This window comes from Diospyros lotus, chromosome 14 (genome assembly GCF_014633365.1).
Source record: "Diospyros lotus cultivar Yz01 chromosome 14, ASM1463336v1, whole genome shotgun sequence".
NCBI classification, from domain to species: Eukaryota; Viridiplantae; Streptophyta; class Magnoliopsida; order Ericales; family Ebenaceae; genus Diospyros; species Diospyros lotus.
In genome coordinates this window covers 18,080,869-18,105,476 of record NC_068351.1, presented here as the reverse complement: position 1 = coordinate 18,105,476, position 24,608 = coordinate 18,080,869, and the positions used below count along the sequence as shown (strand labels likewise).

Below are 24,608 nucleotides of genomic sequence, written 5' to 3'. Positions count from 1 at the left end.
ATTTACAAATGCATGCAAAACTACAACCCTTGGGGTCATCCCTTACCTGAATCGAAGCCTCTCCTGCCTCGGCATGAACTCCAAGCTCTTCTAGGATCACCATTTCCCAAGTCAAACCTAAATGCAAACACAAAATTCATCTCCATCAGACATCACACTAGGGCCTACATTTTTGCCATTCCCCGCAAAAACCACCCGATAATCCAACCAACCCCAACTAAAGGTTTCATCTAACTAAATAATTATTCTACATTAACTCGCTTAATGCAAATAACTTGTAAAGAAAATATCAATTTACCTCAACTAATTCGGGAGAGAAAATTAGCCAAATGCCTACTGGCCTTGCCTTCTTGACTTCTATCTTGTGCCCAAAGCTTCGATTTCAAGCATCTGGCATGCTTCTCGTGTCCTGAAATAATTTTCAGACTTTTTTCTATTTTTTTGAAAATTTTTGGGATTTTCTCCTATTTTTCTCCCTTATTTTTCTTTTTTTTTCTTTTCTTATTTTCTTCTCCTTTCTCTTCCTTCTTTTTCTCTCCCGCGTTTAGCCATTGTTCCTTTTTCTTCAACCTCCAGCGCGCACACACGCGACCGGCCACCACCGCTGCTCGCGCAACCATTGCCTCCGGCCACCTCCACCTAAACCGGCCTCCCCGCACCTCAGCCGCTGCCACCGTGAGCAGCCATGATGGCCTTCCGCGCGCAACCTGCACACACTGCCATTGCCATCACCGCTAGCTGCGCGGCCGACCATCGACGCACCTAGGCAACCACCGCGCACCACCACGAGTCAGCTCCGCCTCCGGCCTCCAAGAGCTCCACCGCGCCCCCTCGCTAGTCCGCCGCTACTGCCTCCATCCGCGTCTTCCATGGCCGCCTTCGACCGGCCATCGCCTCATCTCTCTCTCACGATCTCTCTCTTTCCTTCGTCTTCTTTCTTCTCTCAACCCTCGCTTTCTCAGCCTCTCTCGGTCGTGAGCTCTCCCGAGCTCTTTTCTCTCTCTCTACATTTGAAAATAAACAAGGAAGGAAGCTTCATGGAAGCTTACACCTACATATATATATATATACATAATACACATTTAACCCTCAATTTTCTCATAATCTCACTCAGAAACTTTGGGTAATTGCATTTGAAGAACTATTAATTGCACTTGGACCCTCCAAGCTTAAATTTAATTACCCTAAAGCCACAAAAAACCTTAATTCTCCAAAATTAATAATTGACCTTTACTCGAAAATGTCAATTTCGTTCTTGCAACTGCATGAGATCTTTATTCCACCCGAAAACACCTTAGGGTTTCCTTACTGGCAAAACCAGACCACCCATCGGGTCCCCTTAGCTTCTCGGAGGTCCCCTACTACCATTCGGTACTAGCAGTACTCATTCAAGCTTATACAAATTTATTCCAAAAATTATTCCCGATCGGACTACTTCAAGCGTCATTACTCTCACATCACGACGCTCACCAATCTCGTTCTCTATCGTTGATTTGGTAAATTTTACTAATTAATTTTTCAAAATTGACCTTTGACCTTCCTGGACCACCCGAGGTCCTTTCCAAATAATCAAAAATTATTTATTTTCTAATACCATGTAATACGGGGTATTACATCTGGTGTGTTTATGGTGTATGTTATGCATGCATGGGCTATGAAAGCCTAGAGATCAATTGTTGTATAATAGGTTGAGGTTTTGTTAGTCATGCTGGGATGGCAAGTTTCCTTTATCAAGTTTTTCTGGTATTTGACAGTTGCATGCATGACAGGTTCATCCAGGTCTAGGTTGTCTCTATTTTAGTAGGGAACCCGCTCTGGTTCTTTGGGGACTTGGGTGGGGGTCTTACATTTGTTGGTATCAAAGTAAGTTTGGGTTATTTAGGTCAAGTTGTCCATGTACACGTAGGTTGTCGGGTAGAGTTAGGTTGTTTTGGTATTGAGTTAATCTTTGAAGTTGTATTTTGTCTCTAAGTATTATTTTTATGTAGGAAGGATGAATACTCGTAGAGGATGAGAACGAGGACATCCACACCGTGTGAACCGTGGGCAGGATACTCCCCCACCTGAGGTGCCTAGAAATGCTAGTGGGACGCGACCGCAGGGGTACTTCGGAGATGTAAGATACCTTGGCAAGCATCTTGCAAGCAATGGACGTATTAGCTGCAGCGCAATTGAGGAATATGCAACATGATTAGGAGCAGCATAATCCGGGTCGAGCATCTCGCTTAAAGACATCTAGTGCTGAGTGCTCTGGGGGCACACTTCTCAAAAACTTCATGGCCCTACATCTATCTATTTTCAGGGAAGGTGTGGATGAGGCAGAAATAGAGAATTGGCTATTGGAAATGGAGAAGTATATGCTGCCTATGGACTATACAGAGGGTTAAAAGGTGCAGTTGGGAACCTTCCTTCTGAAGGGTGATGTTGGACGCTGGTGAGAGACGACTAGGCAGCGGTTTGCAGATCGAGTGCCATCATGGGCTGAGTTCGAGATATTATTCCGCGAGACCTATATTCCTGAGTGGGTTCACGAGCAGAGGGTCTACGAGTTCATTGAACTACAGTAGGGAAGTATGACGATGGAATAATACGAGACTGAGTTTGTGGCCCTGGCACGATATGCTCCAGAGTTAGTCACACTAGAGTCCCGTAAGGTTAGCAAGTTCAAGTGAGGTCTACGCCCAGAGATACGTCATTCCATGGCTGGAGTCCAAGTTCAAGATTTCCCTACAGTTGTGAGACGTGCCTATGCCATAGAGAATAATGTTCAAGAGGCCAAGAAAGAGCAGGTTTTCGCGATAGGGAAGTCATCCGGGAGTGGTAGCAAGAAGAGGAGCTGGGATTCAAGTTCTAGCAAGGGATCAAGGAGTGCTCCAGTGTGTAAGACTTGTAGCCGGAGGCATCGGGGCCAGTGCAAGGCAGCTTAGAGGAATGTATGCTATCATTATGGGCAGCTAGGTCATGTGCGAAAAGACTGTCCCCGTATATTTACAGCTACATCGAGCTAGGAGATTCTTTGCTATCGTTGTGGCCAGCCAGGTCACAAGGCTAATGTATGCACCCAAATAGCATCAGTTGATGGATCGATAATTGGAGGATCAGGTCATAGGTTAGCCCAAAGATTAGCCACTACTATGAGGCAGGGAGCAGCTCAGTGACTTGTCACTATTGCCACTGTTGACAAACCTCAAGTAGCGAGCAAGGTGTTTGCTTTGACAGCAGCGGAAGCTGAGGAAGGCAACGAGACAGTGTAAGGTATATTTTCCTTATGTGGTTCAAATGTACGTGTTTTTTTTTACACAGACTCTATGCACTCCTTCATTGTACCGCATGTTTTGCATTTAGACCCTGTTGTTAGTTGTTCTCTACCATATGTTTTGTTTGTCACGACACCGACGGTAGTATGTTGCTAGGAAATGCAATGGTAAGAGACTATGAGATTATGGTGCATGACCGGGTTCTACTGGGGGATCTTGTGGTGCTAGCTATACCAGATTTTGATATGTTGTTGGGCATGGATTGGCTATCTCGCTATTATGCTAAGGTTGATTTTCGACGTAAGGTGATCATTTTTTAGCCTCCTGATTAGTTAGAGATTGTATATCGGGGAGTTAAGGCAGTTGTGGCGACGTCGATGATCTCAGTTATGCAAGCAGAAAAGTTGATAAGGCAAGGGTGTGAGGCATATTTGGCATTTGTGACTGTTGATGCTAGGGAGAGGAAGGAGTTGGCTGACCTTCCTATTGCTCGGGATTTCCCGGACGTATTTCTAGACGAGTTGTCAAGTGTACCACCCTACAGGGAGATTGATTTTTCCATTGAATTACTACCAGACACTCAACCCATCTCTAAGACTCCCTAACGTATGGTTGCCAACGAATTAAAAGAGTTAAATGTGCAATTGCAAGACCTTTTAGAGAAAGGCTTTATCCGACCCAATACTTCGCCATGGGGAGCACCAGTGTTGTTTGTGAGCAAGAAAGATGGCTCCATACGACTATGCATTGACTATAGGTAGCTTAACAAGGTAACAGTCAAGAACAAGTATCCATTGCCTCATGTGGATGACTTGTTAGATTAGCTGCAAGGCGCCTCAGTATTCTCCAAGATAGATCTACGTTCTGGGTACCATTAGGTCTGGGTGAGGGACGAAGATATAGCCAAGACTAATTTCAGTAATAGGTATGGACACTATGAGTTTGTAGTCATGCCATTTGGGTTAACTAATGCGCCAGCAGTGTTTATGGACTTAATGAACCGAGTGTTCAAGGATTATTTAGATAACTTTGCCATTGTCTTCATCGATGACATTTTAGTATACTCACCTAGACCAGCAGATCATGAGATTCATTTAAGGATGGTGTTGCAGCGACTTAAAGAAAAGCAATTATACGCCAAATTTTTCAAGTGCGAGTTTTGACAACCTTAGGTGATATTCTTGGATCACGTAGTATCTGGGAAAGGCATATCAGTGGATCCTAAGAAGATCAAGGCAATGTTAGATTGGCCAAGGCTTACTACGGTGATCGAGGTACGTAGTTTTCTAGGGCTAACTGGTTATTACAGGCATTTTATTGAGGCTTTTGTGCACTTAGCCTCTCCCATAACCAAGCTAAAGCGCAATGGAGTTCCTTTCATTTGGGATGACGTTTGTGAGCAGTGTTTTCAGGAGTTGAAGTAACGTTTGACCTCGACCCCGGTATTCGCTATTCCCAAGAGTGGCGAGTTGTTCACAGTTTACAGTGATACTTCATATTCAGGTCTGAGTTATGTATTGATACAAGAGGGACGTGTTGTTACCTATGCTTCTAGGCAGTTGAAGAAACACGAGATGAATTACCTTACTCACGACTTGGAACTTACTGTCGTGGTGTTTGCTTTGAAGATATGGCGGCATTATCTGTTTGGAAAGAAGGTACAGATCTTCACTGACCACAAAAGTTTAAAGTATTTGTTCTCTCAGAAAAAATTGAATATGAGGCAAAGGCGTTGGTTAAAGCTATTGAAAGACTAATTGCGAGATTCTCTACCATCTTGGTTAGAGCTATTGATATTGAAAGACTAATTGCGAGATTCTCTACCATCTTGGTTAGAGCTATTGAAACACTGATCACTCTCTCTTTGTACTTAAAAAAGGCTCTACTATAACTATAATTCTACTTTATGTAGATTATATGATTATTACAGGGAACAATGCTAAGGCAATTGAAGAACTCAAGCACTTTCTTCACACTCAATTTCATATCAAGGATCTTGGTTCATTAAAATATTTTTTGGGCTTGGAAGTTACAAGATCAAAAAATGGCATTGCTATATCTCAGCGCAAATATACACTAGAAATACTAAATGATGTAGGGTTCCTTGGAGCTTAACCTTGTGAGTTTCCTATGGAGCAAAATCTCAAGTTGACAACGGGAGATTTATTTCATGATCTTGCTCACCAATGTTCTAAAACGCGGCCAAGGTGGCTGCCTAGGCGTCACCCAGGCGCTAGGTGGTTGTTGGCCGCCGCGATTAAGCCCCCGGCACCTTAGGCGCATGGCCAATTAATCTGGCCGGATCAACGCCTAGGTGGCCCAGGCGGCTCCTAGTCGCCTAGGTCGAGTGCTGCATGGGCCACTGACCTACTTGGGTCGCACGCGGCCTGGCCGCTGCGATTTGTAAGAGTCGTTCGTGTAGACATGGTGGACGAAGGTGCCAACCTACCTGGGTCGGGCGCGGCCTGGCCGCTGCGATTTGTAAGAGCCGTGCGTGTAGAGATGGTGGACGAAGTGTCCTCGCCTCTGAAGCTCAAGAATTGAACACGCCATGATTGTCGCTTCACTGCTCCAAGAAGCGAAAGAGGAGGAGGCGGCTCTTTACCTCTTGTAGTAGTAGTCATTGACCAGAGGGAGCAGAGAAAATGGAACTCGTCTAGGAGATGAGAGATTTAGGAGGGGAGAGAGAGAGAGAGACCAAACACCAAATAAACCAAAACAATGGTCAAAAAGCTAGGAAATTTGGGAGAAATTTGTGGGGAAAAAAAGTCAAAAAGTATATTTTATGGGTTAAATTATTATTAATATATAATTTAATTTGTGTGTGATTTACTATTAGATAAAAATATAAAATAATGCAAGAAAACAACAAATATTATAAAATAATGTAGGTTTATGTGCTGAAAATAACAGTTTTTCTAGGTTCTACCTAGGCCCCGACTAACGCCTAGCACCTTTTAGAACATCGTTGCTCACTACAGAAGACTTGTTGGGATGTTGATTTATCTAATTATTACCAGGCCAGACATCATGTACTAAGTCAATATTCTAAGCCAATTCATGCATGAGTCGAGAAAACCACAATGGGATGCAGCACTACGGGTTAAAATACTTAAAGAATAACACTAGTCTTGGTTTATTTTTTTTAGCAGACAATTCACTAGAATTAAGAGCTTATTGTGATGCAAACTGGGCAAATTGTCCCATGACAAGACGATCTACGTCGGGTTATTGTATATTCCTTGAAAATTCTTTAATATCTTAGAAAACAAGAAAACAAAAAACTATCTCAAGATCGTTTGTTGAGGCTGAATATAGGTCTATGGCTGCTGCAACTTGTGAATACGTATATTCAAGGATCTTCATATATTATTAAACCCATTTATCTGTTTTGTGATAATCAAGCTGCTTTACACATTGTCGCTAATCTAGTATATCATGAGCGTACTAAACATATAGAAATTGACTGTCATATTGTAAGAAGGAAGATTCAAGAATGGCAGATAGTAACAAAATTCATCCCATCTTATCTACAACTAGCCGACGTGTTCACCAAACTGTTGGGCGAAAATATGTTTCAAGAGCTGATAGGCAAGTTGAGCATGCTTCATATTCATGCTCCATGGGAGTGTTAACGCAAATTATGGGATTGTAATCTTGATTTAAGCATGCTTCATATTCATTTTCCATGGGAGTGTTAACACAAATTATGGGATTGTAATCTTGATCACGGCAACTGATGAAGAATTATTTAGGTAGGAATCTTCCTAATTAAGGAAGTTTATTCTTTACCTTGTATATCACATGATTATATGCTAGGATTAAGCTATTGTGTTTGTATATAATGATGCTCAGACAGTGAATTTCGGAAGGAAAAATCAGAACAGAAAAATTCCTTTATTCTTACAACTTTTCATACTCTATACGTAACAACGTACTCTAATCCTCCTCGTGCTACTGCTGCTGCTTGACTACTCACTCCATCTCATCAATTATTGGCATCCATCTTGACAGTTACAGTTATTCCTTCGAGTCTTCCCCCTCAGTCTCAAGATTTACAGAATCCCAACTCTGAGAGCAAATAACTTTGGCCACAACGGTGCCTCCATCGCAACCAAACACAGCCCTGATAGAACAGAATGGTATTATTGCCGGTAAGGACAAGCGGATGAGAATGCAATTCTCTAGACTATGGGATGTTTGTTTTTGGTTCTAGATCCCATATGGATGACTAAATTGAGTGATGGGAACAAAAGGAAGATTAAGAAACTTTCGCGTCTACCCAGAAATACAAAACCTAGAGACTTATGCATGGGCGAAAGTAATGAAAAAACTTACTTGGCAGAACCTTTCACGCACCCAACTGCCCAAACTCTTCCAAGTTCATAGTTAAGTGTATTCTCAAGCCTGTAAAAGATTGAAAAACGCTCGATTACAGAGATGAGTACATATCAGAATCTGGATTTTGCTAACAAGATGAGGCTGAACTTTTGTTATGCATGTTTATATGATCTTATGTTGAGTAAGTTACCTATAAGTTGTCGCATGCCATATGCGAATAGTCTCATCTTCTGAAGCTGTAAGTATGATGGGAACTTCAGGATGAACATATACTGCAGTAACGTAATGAGTGTGGCCTTCTAGTGTCCGGACACAAGTTCCGGTCTGATAGTCCCAAACCTGAATTCACACAGATTCAATCGGTGGCAAAAAAGTACAAAATATGATATATTTATTTGCATTTACTATGAAGAACTGAAGATGAAATGTGATGGTACTCATGAGGCATGCCTTAACAAGGTGATCGTCAGAACCCGTGATCAGATACGGCTTATGAGAACCACTCGTGAGGAATTCCGCACAATTCACCCCTTTAGAATGGCCCTCCAGAGTGAAACTCGAAATAGGGGAGCCAAGATCCCATATCTGTGGAAGGAGGTGTCATCAGATAGATATCATAATAGTTGAATCGAACTGAAGTAAAACAACAGTTCTATATATGAGTCAAGTGCCCTGCCCTGCAGGCTATACCTTGACGCTGCTATCGAGGGAGGCGCTTGCAAAGGTATTGGTATCTACGGGATTAAATGTTACTTGCATTACATAATGGCTGTGCCCCTCAAAGATCCGAATGCACTCCCAGTCCTTCTCCCAGTCCCAAAGCTTTACGAGCATGTCATCCGATGATGACAGCACAAGTGGGAGGGTAGGATGCACTGCCAAAGACCGAATGAAATCCGTGTGTGCCTCCACTTCTTTGATCTTTTCGACAGAATTGTAGTCGTATGCACGAATAAACTTGTCATCGGCTCCTGCAACGACCCACTGTTTGCGAGCCACAAACTTCGCCGACCTCACTGCAAAAATATATACGACTCAAAATCAACTCAGTAAAGGCTGTGGATGTAAAAGGCATTGCCATGAGAACCAGATTGGACAATTGCAAAGATAAATGCCATTAGCGGGATCTTCTTATATAGACCGAACTGCAAACATAAAACGTGAAAAAACTATTTACCTGGTGATTCTGTGACCTTAATGGATTTCTCCAAAACCTGTAAATTAAGAAGAAGCCCTGGTTTAGTGCTGAAAGCGTTAATCACAAGTCCTCTCAGTAATTCAAAGTGCAAATTGAATTTCTGAGCTCCTTGTAACCTAACGAACTGAGGAGAGGCCGATAATGTGGTTTGTGTTAATTACTAGACAAGAGGAGTTTGTACAACAATGGCGTGAAACTTGAGTGATAAGAATTAAATCTTACTTGCGAGTGGTAGTTCCAGATGCAAAGTGTTCCAGAGTACAAACTCACTAGGATCCTGCAGCGGGAAGTTTCATGAAACAAAGAAATTGATTAGAACTAAACTGAAAATATTTCCAAACAAAAGGCATCGATCATCAGCGTCCTTAATTACCATGCCTCCGTTGGATGGAAATCCAGAGACTTAACTCTCTCCGACCGCTGATCGAACTCTCTCTGTTCCATAAATTAATGATTTATCATTAGATTTGTCAAAACGAAAGTTGAGCATAGCACAAAATTCAAACAGAAAAAACCTCAATCAATCTAAATGTGCATGGCCGGAATACCTCAAATTTGAGAGTGAATGGACGTTGCTCGGCGGACTGGCGATAAATCCGGCAAAGAACATAGCAGAAAAGCAAGCTCCATCAGTCCAAAAACCAAGATAATTGGCAGATAAATCATCACAAGTAATTAAAACTGCTGCAATGCTATACATCGAAGATGAATATCTTCTACGGAGGACAAAGAAAATTCGAGATATCGCACCGTATTCGACATGTTCGAGCGGAGCAGCACTGGCGGGAAATTCGAAACTGCAAATTAATGCTTTCGAAATTAGGATGGATGATGGATTGGAAGAATTAAAGAAGGTCGTGGCTTCGGATCTCTTTATATAGGAAGGCATCGTTTCGCCGCTGCGTTGCGTTGGATTGCTTCGCAGTTAAGAAAACGGTTCTCAAATTTACTGGCAAGAAGAGCAAGATTGAAATCCATCCATCCATTCATCCATCATTTCGGATTTCGATCGTTCTTTGTTCGTTTGTATGTTGTCATACGGTGCCCTTCCAGCCGTTGATCTAGGGGACGCGGTAGAACCGACGACAGAGATGGATGAAGCTCCAGTTTAATTGACTCAGATCGTTCAGTTGACAATGGAGGGCGGGCATTCAACTAGGAAGGAAGGTGCTTTCGTGGTGTTGTGGGCACTGTGCTGCTATTTCCTAGTAACGGCGTAACTTGGAAGTTGCAATTAATAATGATTGCTAATAATGATGATTTTATTTGCCGTTAGAGAACAACTAAATTTTAATACTATAATAATTGAAGAGTGTTGTTAGAGAAATGTAATAATTAAATTTATTTATTTTAGAAAATATTTTAGAATCCGATAAGGAACTCAGAAATAAAATTTATATTGGCGAATGATCCTAACAAGATTGAAAGATTATCTTAAATAAGTAATAAATAAATATAAAATAATTAAATATATATATATAGGGGACATGTAAGATACAAAAATATGTTTTATCAGTAATTTTATTTTTTAAAATATTATAAAAAAATTCAAAAATTAAGAGGTGAATTATAAATAATAAATCTAACATTCGTATATATTTGTTAGTTGGACTGTACATTTGTATTATTTTTTTCTTTCATTGTAAAGTTCGGGAATGCCCCAAATTTAAGCAATAGACATTTCTTGGTTTTTTTTTAATGATATTTTTATTTACAATATATATATATATATATATTCAAATTTTTTGGGAAAGCTTGAAAAACAAGACATTTTCTTTTTTTTATTATTTAATTTTGGTTGAAAGTTGTGGAAATCTCTAATTAAAGGTAATTAATACTGATATTTAAATTTGAAAATTATAAAAATAAAATAGAAAAATAAGATTTGATTTTTCTATTTTTTCTTTTTCATTCTTACAATTATTCAACATAAAATACAATTTAATCGTAATTTAAACACCTTTTATCGGACAATATTGTCAACTAACGAATTTAATGGCATTTTCATTTTATTATTTTATTAATTACCTGTTTATTTCTCACTAAAAATGTTGAATAAGTTAGCTCAACTCAAAGACAAATACATAAATTGACTGTTATGCCCAGTAATCAAGGGAGGTCTACAAAAATCCGAGTGATAAGAGTTGTAAATGAGCAAGTATTCAACTGACAGGGTGGCCTACAAATGGAACAATAAACAATCCATAAGAAGCCTTAGCTCTACTTTGTGCACCCACTTCCTTGCGTATGTGTTACACGTGTTTAATGGTTAACAAGGGTGCACAGATATGGATACAATTACTTTGATACAATACGGCACCAATAGATAAATGATAAAAATAAAAAATAAAATAAAATATGAGGACACTGTAATATATATATATATATATGCACATGATATTATTATTTTTATGTGATTGTAAAAATGTGTAATTCATAAATTCAAATTCCACACAATTATACAAATAATTAAAATAGTTGCAACTAAAATAATTAAATCTGTATGATAATATAAGATACATACCGTTTTTTAAAATTATTCCCAACTTTTTGTAAATTTTTTTATCTCATGTCGTGTCTATAAGTGTTCGACATATCTGCTTAGAGTGTCAAACACACATGTCCGTAATTTTTATTTTTTTTAAATTTCTTAATAAAATTATGGCAAACACACCCAAAGTCATGTCACTCAGAATTGGTATAACACGAATACAAACATAACCCATTTTTCAACATGCTTGTGCTACTTAGGTACTTAATAGTGATAATTGAAATTATATATTATAAAAATAAAATAGTGAAATTAATAAAAAATTTAGAATAACTTTGTATAGATTTCTTTTTCTATTTTTACAGTTATTGAACATGAAATAAAATTTAATGGTAATTTAAACAGCTTTTATTAGGCAATTTTGAGAACTGACAAGCTTCACAGATTTTAAATTGGAATTCTTATCGAATACAATTAGATATATTATTTTTATATATAATATACTGATAGATTACCCTTCGGGAAGAGGAAAAGAATGGAGAAAGAATCTCTACCGTTCTGTTTCTCATGGTTCATTGCTTGAACTGAGAAAAAGAATTATAATGAAAATTGCTGCAAATACATGGGCGCTAGCTCTTTCATGTCACTTCTTGAAACAGAGTTGTGGAAATTAGTAGAAAATTGCTGCAAGCATTTGTGTTGTATGTATTAAGGGGAAGATAAAACGGTCTGGATTCATAATTGTGGGAGAAAACAATATAATCGTTTACCAGTAACAACAATAAAGCAATCATCTGTCTCAAAGCTACCCAAATTACACATGGATGGATGGAAGGTTCTGTTATGTGACATTTGAATGCTTTACTCCTCCTATTCTGTTCCATCTACAAGCATTTCCGAGGTGTTGAAGACTCTCTACCAATGAGCTTTTATCAAGAAGTCCCCCAGATGCAAAGAAGCAGCAGCAGCAGCTACTATAAGCCCACAAGGAAACATTTTATCTTTGTTGGTTCGATTTTCTCATCAGTCAAACATCTGCAAAAAAGGGGTACCTATTAGTTTTGTAATTCAAACAAAATACTTCTGCGTATAAATTTCTGCCTTGTTAACACTCGGTTATGCTGCCAAGAAAGCAATTCAACAGTTTATGTGACTAACTGCAGCATATCATAATCCGCTGAAAGGAATGTTTGCTCACTTGAAATTGAGGAATACTTCCGAGTCGGCAAGCAAATGACTATTATAGACATGGATGCTTCAACAGCCCATTGAAGCAATGACAGATATACATGGACTTGGGCTTCGAATTCCCCATTTGAGTCAAATTGCCAATATCATTTCGAATAATAACATAGAGAAGATATTTCCCTGGTACTAGATGAAAACTCAAAAGAGCTTGACGGCTTGCTCAACAAAACAGTACAGTTCATTGAGTAAGAAGGCATGGTAAAGCCGTTTTGTTGGTGCTCACCATTGGAGATTTTTCCTCTCTCTCTCTCTCTCTCTCTCTCTCTGTGTTTTTTGTGTCTCTATGCATGTGTTGGAAGAGCAAAGAGAGGGAGTGGAATATCAGAAGTACAGTATTTCATGTAAAAAATGCCAAGTACTGTTTTCCAAATTTCATTTGTCACAATAATCAGACAGGTCTATAATGAGCATTCTGATTCCAGAGTGGGATTCTTTTTTATACCCAGTTTTTTAATACTCACTTATAAGTAGAGAAATGGGATGCAATTCACTAATAAGTTTGTACAATGTGGCTTCCAAGATTACTACAGATACTATAGCCAACAGAATGATGCCTTCTGGTTGAAGTATTAGTCCCCTAGAGGCAGCTTTGTTCCAAGTACATGCATAGTGAATTACACTATCGTAGATCAGTGTTTCATAAAGCTGAAGAGAAGAAGAGGAAAGGAGCCTTTATGGCCCTAGTTGCCAAAGGCGTGAGGAGCAGGTCTGTGTGCCCCTACACAGCTGAGGTGAGCCGCCTCCCTCATGCAGAGGGGCAAGACACACTGCTCTTGTGCCTATACATTAACAGCAATAAAGATAAGATTAAAAGAAATTTCAAAAAAACATTAGAACACCCATGCTATCCAACAACTCCCCCCCCCCCCCCCCCCCCCCCTTCCCAAAAAAAAAAAAAAAAAAAGCTATTCAACAAAAAACCCTAAACCCTAAAGTGTGACGTTCAGAGGACAGAGGACTGAAAGAGATCCATCTTTTATTCTTACTCTTCAATAGCATATTCACCATCAATTCTAAGTATTAAACTCATCAGCACAAACTTCAGGTTTTTTTGCTTTCTTATTTCTGAAAGGTTTTAGCTTGAATTGTCATTGGAGAATCTGTTTTAGCTGGATTTGTTCTTTTTTATCTGAAAGGTTTTTGATTTGATTTATTATAGTTGGTTAGATGATAGAATTTTATTTGATTTTGATTAGATGCTATCTTTTTAGATAGGTTATCTTTTAATTGCCTATAAATAGGCAACATAATGTAACCTTTTTTTCAGACATCATGATTGAGTATTATTGATTTTCTTTCCTTGAAAATTTCTCTTTCTTTCTCAGTTCTCCATTTTCTGCTATTTTTCCCCGTCCAGCATCACCTCATTTGCTACAGACTTCCTCTATCATCCATTTGCCTGACAAGTTTATCAGTGAGAGATTCTCACATGTCTAAACCATCTCAATAGTATTTCCCACTTTCAAGTTACTTAACCATATTAAGGCCCGTTTGGGATTTGAGGTTAGATGAGTTTGATTAATTAAAATTGTTAGGTAAATTTATAAAGTTGAAGTGAGTTTCCATTATAACTGTTTGGTAAAATACTAAAGTTCAGTTGAGTTAGTATGTTAAATGACTAGAAGGACATACAAATTATAATTATATATAAATATGTATAAACAAAATATATATTAATCATATACAATCTTATTATTACATATAAAGTATATTTCAATAAATCTGTGTATAATTTGTGATTACAGAATATAATATATAATTTAAAAAATCTATTTTATAAAAATAAATTTATAAGTAATATGAAAATAGATATATCAGTTAAACATATTTGTATCTATATAAATATAAAGTAAGGAAAAAAGTAGTGAAGAGCATAGATTGATTTTTATTGGGACATATGAGGAATTAAATTTGAAGTTATTATAAAGGGAAAAATTGGAATATATAAAAAATGTTCTCTCAATCTCAACCTCACCAAAATTGTGAGGTTGAGTTTTGGCAGAAATTAGGAGGAAATTGGAGAGAGAATCAGAGAAGGAGAAAGAGCAGAATCTGGTGAGAGAGAGAATCAAGGGAGAAAGAATATTCTTTGAAAATGTACTTCGTTGCCGCCTCCATTCCGTTGGATTAGTTCTTATACTAATCTAACATTGGCAGTTAATTTGCTGCCAATGAGGCTGCCAATTCTGCCAATTTAAATGTACAACTTCTAATAGCTTGCTATAGTGCATCTTCTATAACTACCAAGCATACAAGTATTAAGTTCCTGACAATTTTCCCCACTTAAAATTTCTTGTCCTCAGAAATGGAGAGAAGACGGGCAGCTTGAGGGAACTGAGTGAGCAAATCCGGAAGATATTCCCAAATATTGCTGTCAAGATGGCAATGTGTCCATTGAAGATACAGTGGAACTTGTGTTAAAGGAGATCCATGTGTATATATCACCTTTTGTCCAAAAGGCAGGTTCCACTGTAGGAGGAGCATAAATGCAAATGAGGGCAAAGTAGGGCTAACCAGTTGTGTTCCCACTGATTTTTTAAGCAGTGAAACATGGAATACTGGAAGAATTTGAGTCTCAAGAGGCAGCTGGAGTTTGTAAGCCAGAGTCCCAAACTTAGCCAAAATGGGAAAGGGGCCATAAAATTTAGGACTTAACTTGGAAACCTGCCCATGAGAAAGAGCCCATTGATGGAAGTGTTTCAACTTAAGATAAACCATATCTCCCACTGCAAACTGTTTCATCCTATTTTGAGCAATTGCTAATTCCCTCTGTATCAACTGTAACATATCCTGTTGCTGCTGTAAATTAGTGTCAAATGCAGCTACTGATGTCGGTCCTTAAGTGGCAGGTAGAAGGGCAGGCTTATAACCATATAAAGCTTCAAAAGAGGATATTTTAATGGAGCTATAGTAGCAAGAATTGTACCACCACTGAGCCAAAGAAAGCCATTTGTGCCAAACCCATGGCTGTAGAAAACAGAGACAAAGGAGGTAGGTTTTTAAGCATTGGTTGACCCTTTCCGTTCGTCCATCTAATTCCAGGTGATAAACAGTAGACATGTGCAACCAAGTGCCCAAGGATTTAAAGAGTTCTTGCCAGAATAAGCTTGTAAAGACCTCATCCCTATCAAAAACTATGGAATGAGGAATTCCATGTAACTTGACAATATGATCCAAGAACATCTTGGCCACATCTGCTACACAATTAAGTTCCCCATTCAATGTTGTTTCCTCAACAGTCACTCTTTTCTCTTCCCCTCGTATTTTTGTGTATACGTGTTTTGTTCGTGATCTCGCTCCAGGTAAAGACAAGCTAGCAGCCCGAACCCTCAAATGTATTTTTCTTGGTCTACTCCTGGTTACAAAAAGGCTACCTGTGTCATTACATAGATCTCAATCGCTATGTCATGTCTATTGATATCACTTTCTTCGAGACCAACGTCACCAACCACTTATCTTCTACCTCTACTACACGCCACACTATCTCTAAAGTCCTCCTAGTCCCGAATGTTGGCAATATCCCTATCTACCCATTTGAAGCCACTTCTTCCTCTCCTCCGCTTCTCACATATCATTGTCGACCTCAATCTGCTTCCAGAATACTGTGCTTTTAGGAAGTTTCTAAAATTCTTCTAAATCTTGCTCTTTTGGATAGCTCCCTAATCTCAAATTAGGATACTTTCCTAAGCGTATTTCATTGTAATCTTCTTTGTTATAATCTTTCCTAAAGCTGTAAATATTCAACCCTATAACTAGGGCTGTTTGTGAATAAGATTACTATGCTTTTCGTCCAAGTTTTACATAAACATATACACTAAAAGAGGGGGAGGAGCAACAAATTGTCCAGCTTCAGATTTAGGAAAAATTCCACAAAAGAAAATTGGTCATGCCAATATGATCAGAACTGTCAAGAATAGGGATGAAATCAAGTAAATTAAATGGGGAGAGAACAGAAGTATATGCTTCACCCAAAAATGCATATAGAAAAGTTATCATAAAAGACAATGTAGAAACTGAAACGGCATACCGTTGAACCAAATGCAAACATGCATTGAGCAAAACACAAATTATAACTGATGCCAAACTGATTGAGAAGAATGCAAGTGGGACATTGAGTAATAGATCCCTAATACAAAAAACAATAAAACTAAGACAAAACAAAATAGAATTCACGGGATGAAATTCTGAGTAGATAAGAGGTTGTAATTAGCCTACATAAATAAGTAAAAAAGTAAATAAATAAAATTGGAGAAAAGATAGTGTCTTACTTGAACGATATCTTGGTATAGGTATTTCTCGCAGCTCACGTCTTATGCACAAATATTCACCCAACAATGCCATCACTGCAACTCCAGTAACATTCACAAGCCACCATGTCATTGATGAAGGCCATCCACCATACAAGATGCATATGAAAAGGTGAATGATATACAGTGTGGCTGAGAAATCCAAACACTTCTTTGCCCTCTCAATCAAATAAAGCAAATAAACAGCTCTGCTTGAAGATTATTAAAAAAAAAGAAATTAAAAAAGATAACCAAGTTAACATGTATATATTTGTGGAGTCTTTATCATGAACTACATTGAATCCTCTTAAGTTGTACAAATGCACTTCCTAAAAAAAAACTCAGTGGAAGAAAAATAAGATATAAACAGACCATTATGTAAAGTAACAGAAATTACTTTCCTCTTCTAGGTAAGTGAATAAGCGTACAGTTGAGAGACATCCATACATGCTATGATTAGCTAGCAGCAATAGATTGAATTGTTAAATAGTTTTCACATTCAAGTGTCAGCTGACTTAGCTTAACAGTATATCACCAGTGAAGACACACATCATTCACTTTCTGTATACTAAGAACTTAATCCATATGTGCTATGAGTAGCTAGCAGCAATACATTGAATTGTCAAATAGTTTCAAGTTCAAGTGTAAGCTGAATTAACAGTGTATCACCAGTAAAAACAAGCATAATTCACTTTCTGTTTACTAAGAACTAAACTCCCTCCCTCTCCCTCCTCCCTCTCCCTCTCCACACACACACCCCCTCTTTTTGTCACCACATACACACACACCTAACCAGTATGACTCCTCATCAACTCTAAAATGTAAGGGGTTGTTTAGTTGTGGAAAACAGCCCCATTTTTTCAGAGTAATTCACAGGAAATGGAAAATAATAAAACTTGTTCAAATACAAAAAATTTCTAAATAGGAAATGGAGATTTGGCAAACACGGTTCTTCAAAATGGAACTGAATGCAGAGAACTCCTAAATGTTTTCCAAGTTTTCTTTACTAACTTGGAGATTCCAAAAACACAGTTCTCTACCAACTTTTCCCAAATCATCTACATCTTCTTCTCTAACACAAGTTACACAGAAGAAAAACACATCTCTCTCTCTATTTTGAACATATGCTCCAAATTTCTAGATTGGAAATTAGTCTTCTGTACTTCTAACATTTGAACGCGTTTTTCAAATTTTCTATGGAAAATGAAAACTAGAGATCTTATAGAAAATATGACATAAAAAAATAAAAACATTTTCCACAACTAAACAACCTCCAAGATTTTTTAAACTCACTCAGCCTCAGTAATCATATCCAACCTTTGTCCTCCCAACCCAAGATGATTGTTGAAAATGAATGAGTTAAAGACAGTGTCAATTGAATAGAACTGCAATCTCAGTTCAAGCTGAGGATAAGATCAAGTTTTTGTAAAAAATTGATAATATACAGGGATTGATGATGTGACTAGAATCGGAGAAGTGACAAGACAACTCATATCAATGCAGTAAAAGGACAACCTGGAAAAAACTAGACTTCTAGTTTTGTTCATAATCAGAAAATATCAATGATTATAAAGCCAAATCTGATCGTGGGGACAATGAGAGAGTTTCAAGGTCTTAATTCCACAAATAAACAAGTTGGCGTTGGGGCTCAAGTTGGGAGCAAGTATAGGAGTAAAAAGCAGCTCCGAAATTGTATTCAAGGCTATCAAAGGAGAACTATGACATAAATAACCAGAATCTAAGTGAATTGATTTAATATCCCAATATGAGTTGTTTGAATTGATTTACTTTCATGTATCCTTAAAATTAAAATTTCTAGGGTTCTATATCAAATTGCACAAAAATAAAATTAAGATTTGCAAACAGCATAAAGCCCAATAGAAAAAAAAAAATTCTGAGTAGGACCAATATCCTGTTAAATGGAAAACAAAGCAATGAAACCGTAATGCCAATAAAGTACAGAGAAGACAAAATAAGATGATTCTCACCCGGCAATCGAGCTGAGTAGAAACGCGGCAATAACACACCAACCAGTTATTGTTGAAGCTGTAACAGTAGCGAAATCTAAGACATACACGAGACTCATTCGAGGTACGCGACTGCCAACAAGAATCGCCATAAAAAACCCGAGGGTGACATAGTATAGGCATTGAAGGCAAACAATTTGGGCAACAATGAGCCACGGATCCCACACCACCGCACCATAGAACATGACTTTAACCTCTTTAAACTTTAAAACACACAAGCGGCCCAAATGATCACAAAGCTACGTACTTCCTTTCTTCTCCTCAAACCAATCCTTCAAATTTCGTAGTTCGGATTCCAATTGGAACCCTTATTTTTATCGATCTATTATTCTACCTAAAATCCGACAATCTCCAGAAATTTTCAAACCAGCGGACGAGATTTTACTGAATGCAAACCAAACGATGACAATCTGTGAGTGAAAATACAAAGAGAGATAGCGGAAGGAACCCTAAATTATGCAGACTAAGGAGAGATTCGGGAGTTGGGCAAAGTGAATTTGGGGATTGGATCTCCAATTCAGGCTAAGGTGTAACGGCTGGAGTGAATTCAGGAAGAAAGAGCTGTAGATGAAGATCGATACCAAGAGGTAGAATCATCGCGAAGGCGAATCTGTCCTCCCCGTGCGGGCTGGATTTCTTTGTTTTTTACTTTATTTGTTTTAATTACATCGGCACCCTTTAATTATCAGTCGTCGGCGCTTAACCCCTCAAATCAGGACACGACGCTTCAATACCCAACTTTTACCATTTTTTTTAAATTTAAACTTAATTTTAAAATTTTTTATTAGAGACATTCAACTTTTTAATTCATTTTTACTAGACACTTGTCCTTAATGTTTACTTTTAATTTAGTGGCCGAGTTATCACAACAACTAACAAACAAAAAAATATCTATTGAGATTTATGTTAGAACAATAGGTGTTATGGCACACACCAAGAGGGGGTGAATTGGATATTTTAAAAATCTTGATAGAAATTGAAAACTTTTTGACTTAATTGAGGTTTTAGTGATTTAAAACATAGAACATATAAAATGACAAATGTAAAGCAAGAAGAATAAATGAGACAAAGGATTTATAGTGGTTCGGCTTAAACCAAGCCTAATCCACTACCTTAGTTCTCACTAAGGATTTTAAAACAATTTACTAAAACCTGCTACTTACACAAGTAGGCCCTCTAGCTACACAAGCTAGGAAATACAACCTCCTACTTAAACCAAGTAGGCCCTCTAGCTACACAAGCTAGGAAAAACAAGAAGTATACAATTGGAGAGAATCTAAGAGATGAATCTCTTAGTTACAATGTCTCTCAAAAATAATACAAGGCTTGAAATGAATAATTACAAGTGAAGATCAAAGCCTTGAAGAGAGAAAATTAAAGCACAGTCAATATAAATACAAATGTGTATATGATGTAAGCTCAAATAATTTCCTTTCCATCCATTAGCCTTCTCTTGATCATCCATGACTTGTATTTATAGGCTTCCCAAAAGATTGAAGAGAAATGTAGCCGTTTGTGACCGTTGGAGTTGAAAAACTAGTCGTTGGAAGCTTTCTGTAAAAGATATAGTCGACAGAAGAAAATGCATAGTTGACTATTTTTACAAATAAAACAGAACATAGTCGACAGACAAAAACGCATAGTCGACTATCTTATAACACAAAAATCCCATAGTTCACAGATCCTTTTACATAGTCGACTATTGTAAAAATGTGAAGAAATTTTTGAATTCTAAGAACAAAAATAGTCGATAGATGAAAAGCCATAGTCGACTATCCTTACATGATAGTCGACAGACTGAAAAATAGTCGACAGATGAAAACAGCATAGTCGACTATCCTTAAATATAGTCGACTATCCTTAACAGCATAGTCGACTATTCTCAGGCATAGTCAACAGAATGAAACACATAGTCGACTATCCTTTTTATAAAAACTGAAACGATAAATGATAACATGAAAAAGAATATTTTGAATCATAAAATTCTTTAACATTGAAATCTCATAACTTTATTTCATCATCAAAATACAATTGTTTTTCATCATCAAAATTATATCAAATGTAAAACATCAATTTATACACTTATTGACGATTAATCTATTTTAATGATACTGAATAATCATGTGAGTCATCTTCATATATAAAAATAGAATAATTTGAAAAAGAAAATTCTCAAAACTTGAATTAATAATTTATATTTAATATTTATTGTATTAATAATTTACATTTAATAATTTAAATTTTTCATTTGTTTTAAAATAATAAATACTAATTCATGTAAAATTAATAATTAATTTTAAATACATGAATTTTTCAATGCTAATCATGGGTTTTCAATACATTATTATGTGAATATTAAATATTTAATTAATTCATCAATCAATCAAAAATAAATACTATTTATGAGGAATATGAATAGATACTTAAAGTATTTATTAAGTTACAAAAAATTATCTATTAAATAAAATTTTTTCTTTATATAATATAATAATATATAATATCTTTATATATATAGAAGTAAAATAGTCTAAAAAATAAAAAATTCCCTCCAAAACTTGCATTAATAATTTACATTTAATATTTATTGTAATAATAATTTACATTTACTAATTTGTATTAATAATTTAAATTTTTCAATTGCTTTGAAATAATAAGTACTAATTACTGTAAAATTAATAATAAATTTTAAATACATGAGTTTTTCAATATATTATTATGTGAATATTAAATATTTAATTAATCTATCAATTAATCAAAAATAAATACTATTTATGAGGAATATAAATAAACACTTAAACTATTAATTAAGTCACATAAAATTATCCATTAAATAAAATCTTATCTTTATATAATATAATAATATATAATATATTATATAAAAGTAGAATAGTTTGCAATTTTTTTTCCCTTTCAAAAATCTATCAAGTTGTTTTTGCCTTTAAAATTTATATTAAATTTGTAGAGATTTTTTGAGAAATATTAATAGACAACTTGAACTATTAATTATGTCATAGAAAATTGTTCATTTATTTAAAATCTTATCTTTATATTTTTATTCTATATATATAATATTAAAATAGGATAGTCATGCAAAATATTTTGCCAAGTGCCAATCAATGGTGAATTTTTCCCTCAAAAACTTGCATTAAATCAAAGGTAGTGATTAATTAATTATTAATTTTATTTTAATAATTATATTATAGTTTTGAAAATGTGATATCTTAACAAATTCATAAAAAAATATTTAAGATTGTCAAATGCTTGGGTTTTTCAATACTAATTAATATTTAAGCTATCACATTTTTAAGACTAAGGAAGAAATCAAAATTCATGTTTTTAAAGTTTTGTTATTATTGAAAAACTTATTCTTGCTCACATTTAAGAATTTTTATTTATATTTATAATATAATAAATAAAAAGTAACAAACGTCTTTGAGTTAATATATTATAAATTTTATAATATTATTTATAAATAAATATAATATAATAAATAAAAAAATTATGAGTATTTTGTCAAGTGACTTACTTAATGTGTTAATTGTAACATCTCGATAATTCAGGAATAGTAATAATTATTAATTTTTGTATTTAAAGTAATTTGTGATCGATTGGGGTGGTAAGGATTTGAATAATTTAGTGGAAATGATAATTATTGCACTTAAGGTGATTATTAAATATTTGTAGGTTTAAAGAAAATATTAATTTAATTTGTGTTACGGAGATGTGTAATTAATTATTGAAAATTTAGGGTATAAGAGTTATTAATAAGTGGGGTGTGTGTGATAATTTTTGGAAGTATTGGGGTCTAAATGCAATTTTTGAGAATTGTTGTGTGCAAGGGTGGCGAGCGAGGGTTCCAGACTTGGGGGCAACACTCGCGGGGGAAAGAGAAATTGCTGGTTTTCCAGCAATACTAGCCCCAAAACAACGTCATTTTGGGGCTAGGCGGTGGTAGTTGCTTGTGGCCCTTCTTTTTACCCTTTAAATTCCTTATTTTAGCATGTAAATAGGGTGGAATTAACAACAAACAATGAGAAAAAATTGAAGAAGAAGAAGCGACACACAGAGGTGAAAAAAGTGGAAAAATTTGAGAGAAATTTAGTTTAATTAAAGTTTAATAATACAGGTAAGTCAAGTAAATTATAGCAAGTAAATCTGTATGGTTGGAATTTAATTTATGGTGTCATTTTACTAACTTTGGTTGAATTAAACTATTTTGCAGCATGTAATAATTTAATGGTGTGTGGGCGTATAAACACCGAAATCAGCTAAATAGAGGCAAGCTCTTTACTCCCTTGCGAGTGTCCTTCGATTTGTGAATTTTATCTCGTTTCTTAACCCGATTTGGTTCTAGAAATTATTTATGTACGTTATGAATATTTATTGTGTGAATTAAATTAAGTTAAATTAAATATGAGACTTCTAGGGTTCAATTTGGTAAGTGCTTATGGGGTATTGTATGGCCCTACTTTCTTGGGAATGATGTCGAACCTGATTGGGGCTAGGTTCCTAGTGAGTCAATTGTGATTGTAGGTACCCTCCGGGGTGAGTTGTTGTAACCGGGAGACTCGAGATATGTTTATGTGAGTTATAGGACGTGGGGTACAAGCTACTAACTATCGATCGTTGGTGTAAGGCCCAAGAAGGCAAGTGAAACCCATAAGGCCATATAAAAGCCTTAGGCTCCCAAAATTAGCCCTTTTTCTCCTTCTTCTCTGCAATTCCAGTGCCTCTCTCCCCCCCCCCCCCACTCTCTCTCTCTCTCTCAACCAATTTGAGCAATCTAACCGTCGGATCTTAAATCCGACTGCACTTTCACCGTGAAATTGACCCCGATCTACAACAAGGTAAGCTTTTTATTTTCTTTAGCCTTACTTTTAAGCATAGATTTGTGAGAAATGTATGTATATGTGTTTGGGTGTATTGGCCGAAAGTTTGAACTTAGATCTACAAAGATCTAGCCGTTAAATCTTGCTGGATTTTGGATATGTTAGTCAATGGGGTTAGGGGAGTTGAATGGTTGCCTTGGATCGTCGGAAAACGTCGGCCGACGGCAGTAATAGTGCGTTTTATATTCTGGCCAAAATTTCAAAGTTAGATCTATGAAGATCTAATCGTTAGATCTTGATAATTTTTGGGTATGTTGGTCCATAAGGGTAAGGGAGTTGAATGGTGGTCTCGGATCGCCAAAAAATATGACCGGCGGCGTCAAATAGCCTATTTTCAAATCTGGCCAGAATTTAAAAACTAGATTTATGGAAATCCAGCCGTTAGATCTGGCTCATTTTTGTATATATTAACCTCTATTGCTAGGCTCTTCTAACGGTAGGTTTTGATCGTCGGGATTTTCATCCAGTGGTGGCAGTCGGCAATGTGGTTGGCCTAGGTTGTTTTTATTTTGGGGTTTTGGACCGTTGGGGCAGCATTTGGATTGGCCCAAATCCTAGGAGATTTAAATTTTATATTTATTTAATTCTTATGTGGATTGATAATTTTGTTAGGTGATTTTGGCGCGCCCCAGCCGAGAGGCGTTTGAGGGAATCCCGCCTCTTCTATTACACAATGAGTTGGTGGATTGTATTATGGTGGTAATTGTGCATTCATATCTTTCATTAATCTAGTATTGTATATACTATGCATGATTTCATTCTTGAATTGCATTTGGGAAAGTGGAATCCATATTGTCTGTTGTGCACATATTGACACTTGTGATATATTATATATAACATTTGATAATATTAAATGATGGTATGAAAAGTG

General features: G+C 36.4%; 2 protein-coding genes across 2 annotated transcripts; both read right to left on the bottom strand.

Moving 5' to 3' along the window:
* Window positions 1–6,944: 6,944 nt before the first annotated feature.
* LOC127790417 (coatomer subunit beta'-2-like) lies at window positions 6,945–9,943 on the bottom strand. Its single transcript, XM_052319935.1, has 10 exons — window positions 9,547–9,943; window positions 9,345–9,380; window positions 9,170–9,231; window positions 9,019–9,073; window positions 8,776–8,812; window positions 8,289–8,614; window positions 8,049–8,183; window positions 7,789–7,937; window positions 7,596–7,664; window positions 6,945–7,383 (listed from the first exon to the last, which is right to left on the bottom strand). Exons 1-10 carry the CDS (start codon window positions 9,556–9,558, stop codon window positions 7,278–7,280), a joined length of 987 nt encoding a protein of 328 aa, XP_052175895.1. The 5' UTR covers window positions 9,559–9,943; the 3' UTR covers window positions 6,945–7,277.
* A 2,052-nt stretch (window positions 9,944–11,995) lies between these two features.
* LOC127790719 (uncharacterized) lies at window positions 11,996–19,513 on the bottom strand. Its single transcript, XM_052320338.1, has 3 exons — window positions 18,810–19,513; window positions 16,804–17,030; window positions 11,996–12,322 (listed from the first exon to the last, which is right to left on the bottom strand). Exons 1-3 carry the CDS (start codon window positions 19,031–19,033, stop codon window positions 12,315–12,317), a joined length of 459 nt encoding a protein of 152 aa, XP_052176298.1. The 5' UTR covers window positions 19,034–19,513; the 3' UTR covers window positions 11,996–12,314.
* Between the last annotated feature and the right edge of the window lie 5,095 nt (window positions 19,514–24,608).

Coding starts and splice junctions, on each gene's coding strand:
- LOC127790719 (XM_052320338.1), bottom strand. CDS start 19,033: ATGTTCTATGGTGCGGTGGTGTGGGATCCGTGGCTCATTGTTGCCCAA. Junction 17,031..18,809: donor CTACTCAGCTCGATTGCCGG/GTGAGAATCATC, acceptor ATCTTCAAGCAG/AGCTGTTTATTTGCTTTATT.
- LOC127790417 (XM_052319935.1), bottom strand. Junction 8,615..8,775: donor TAAGGTCACAGAATCACCAG/GTAAATAGTTTT, acceptor ATATTTTTGCAG/TGAGGTCGGCGAAGTTTGTG. Junction 7,665..7,788: donor TGGCATGCGACAACTTATAG/GTAACTTACTCA, acceptor AATCTTTTACAG/GCTTGAGAATACACTTAACT.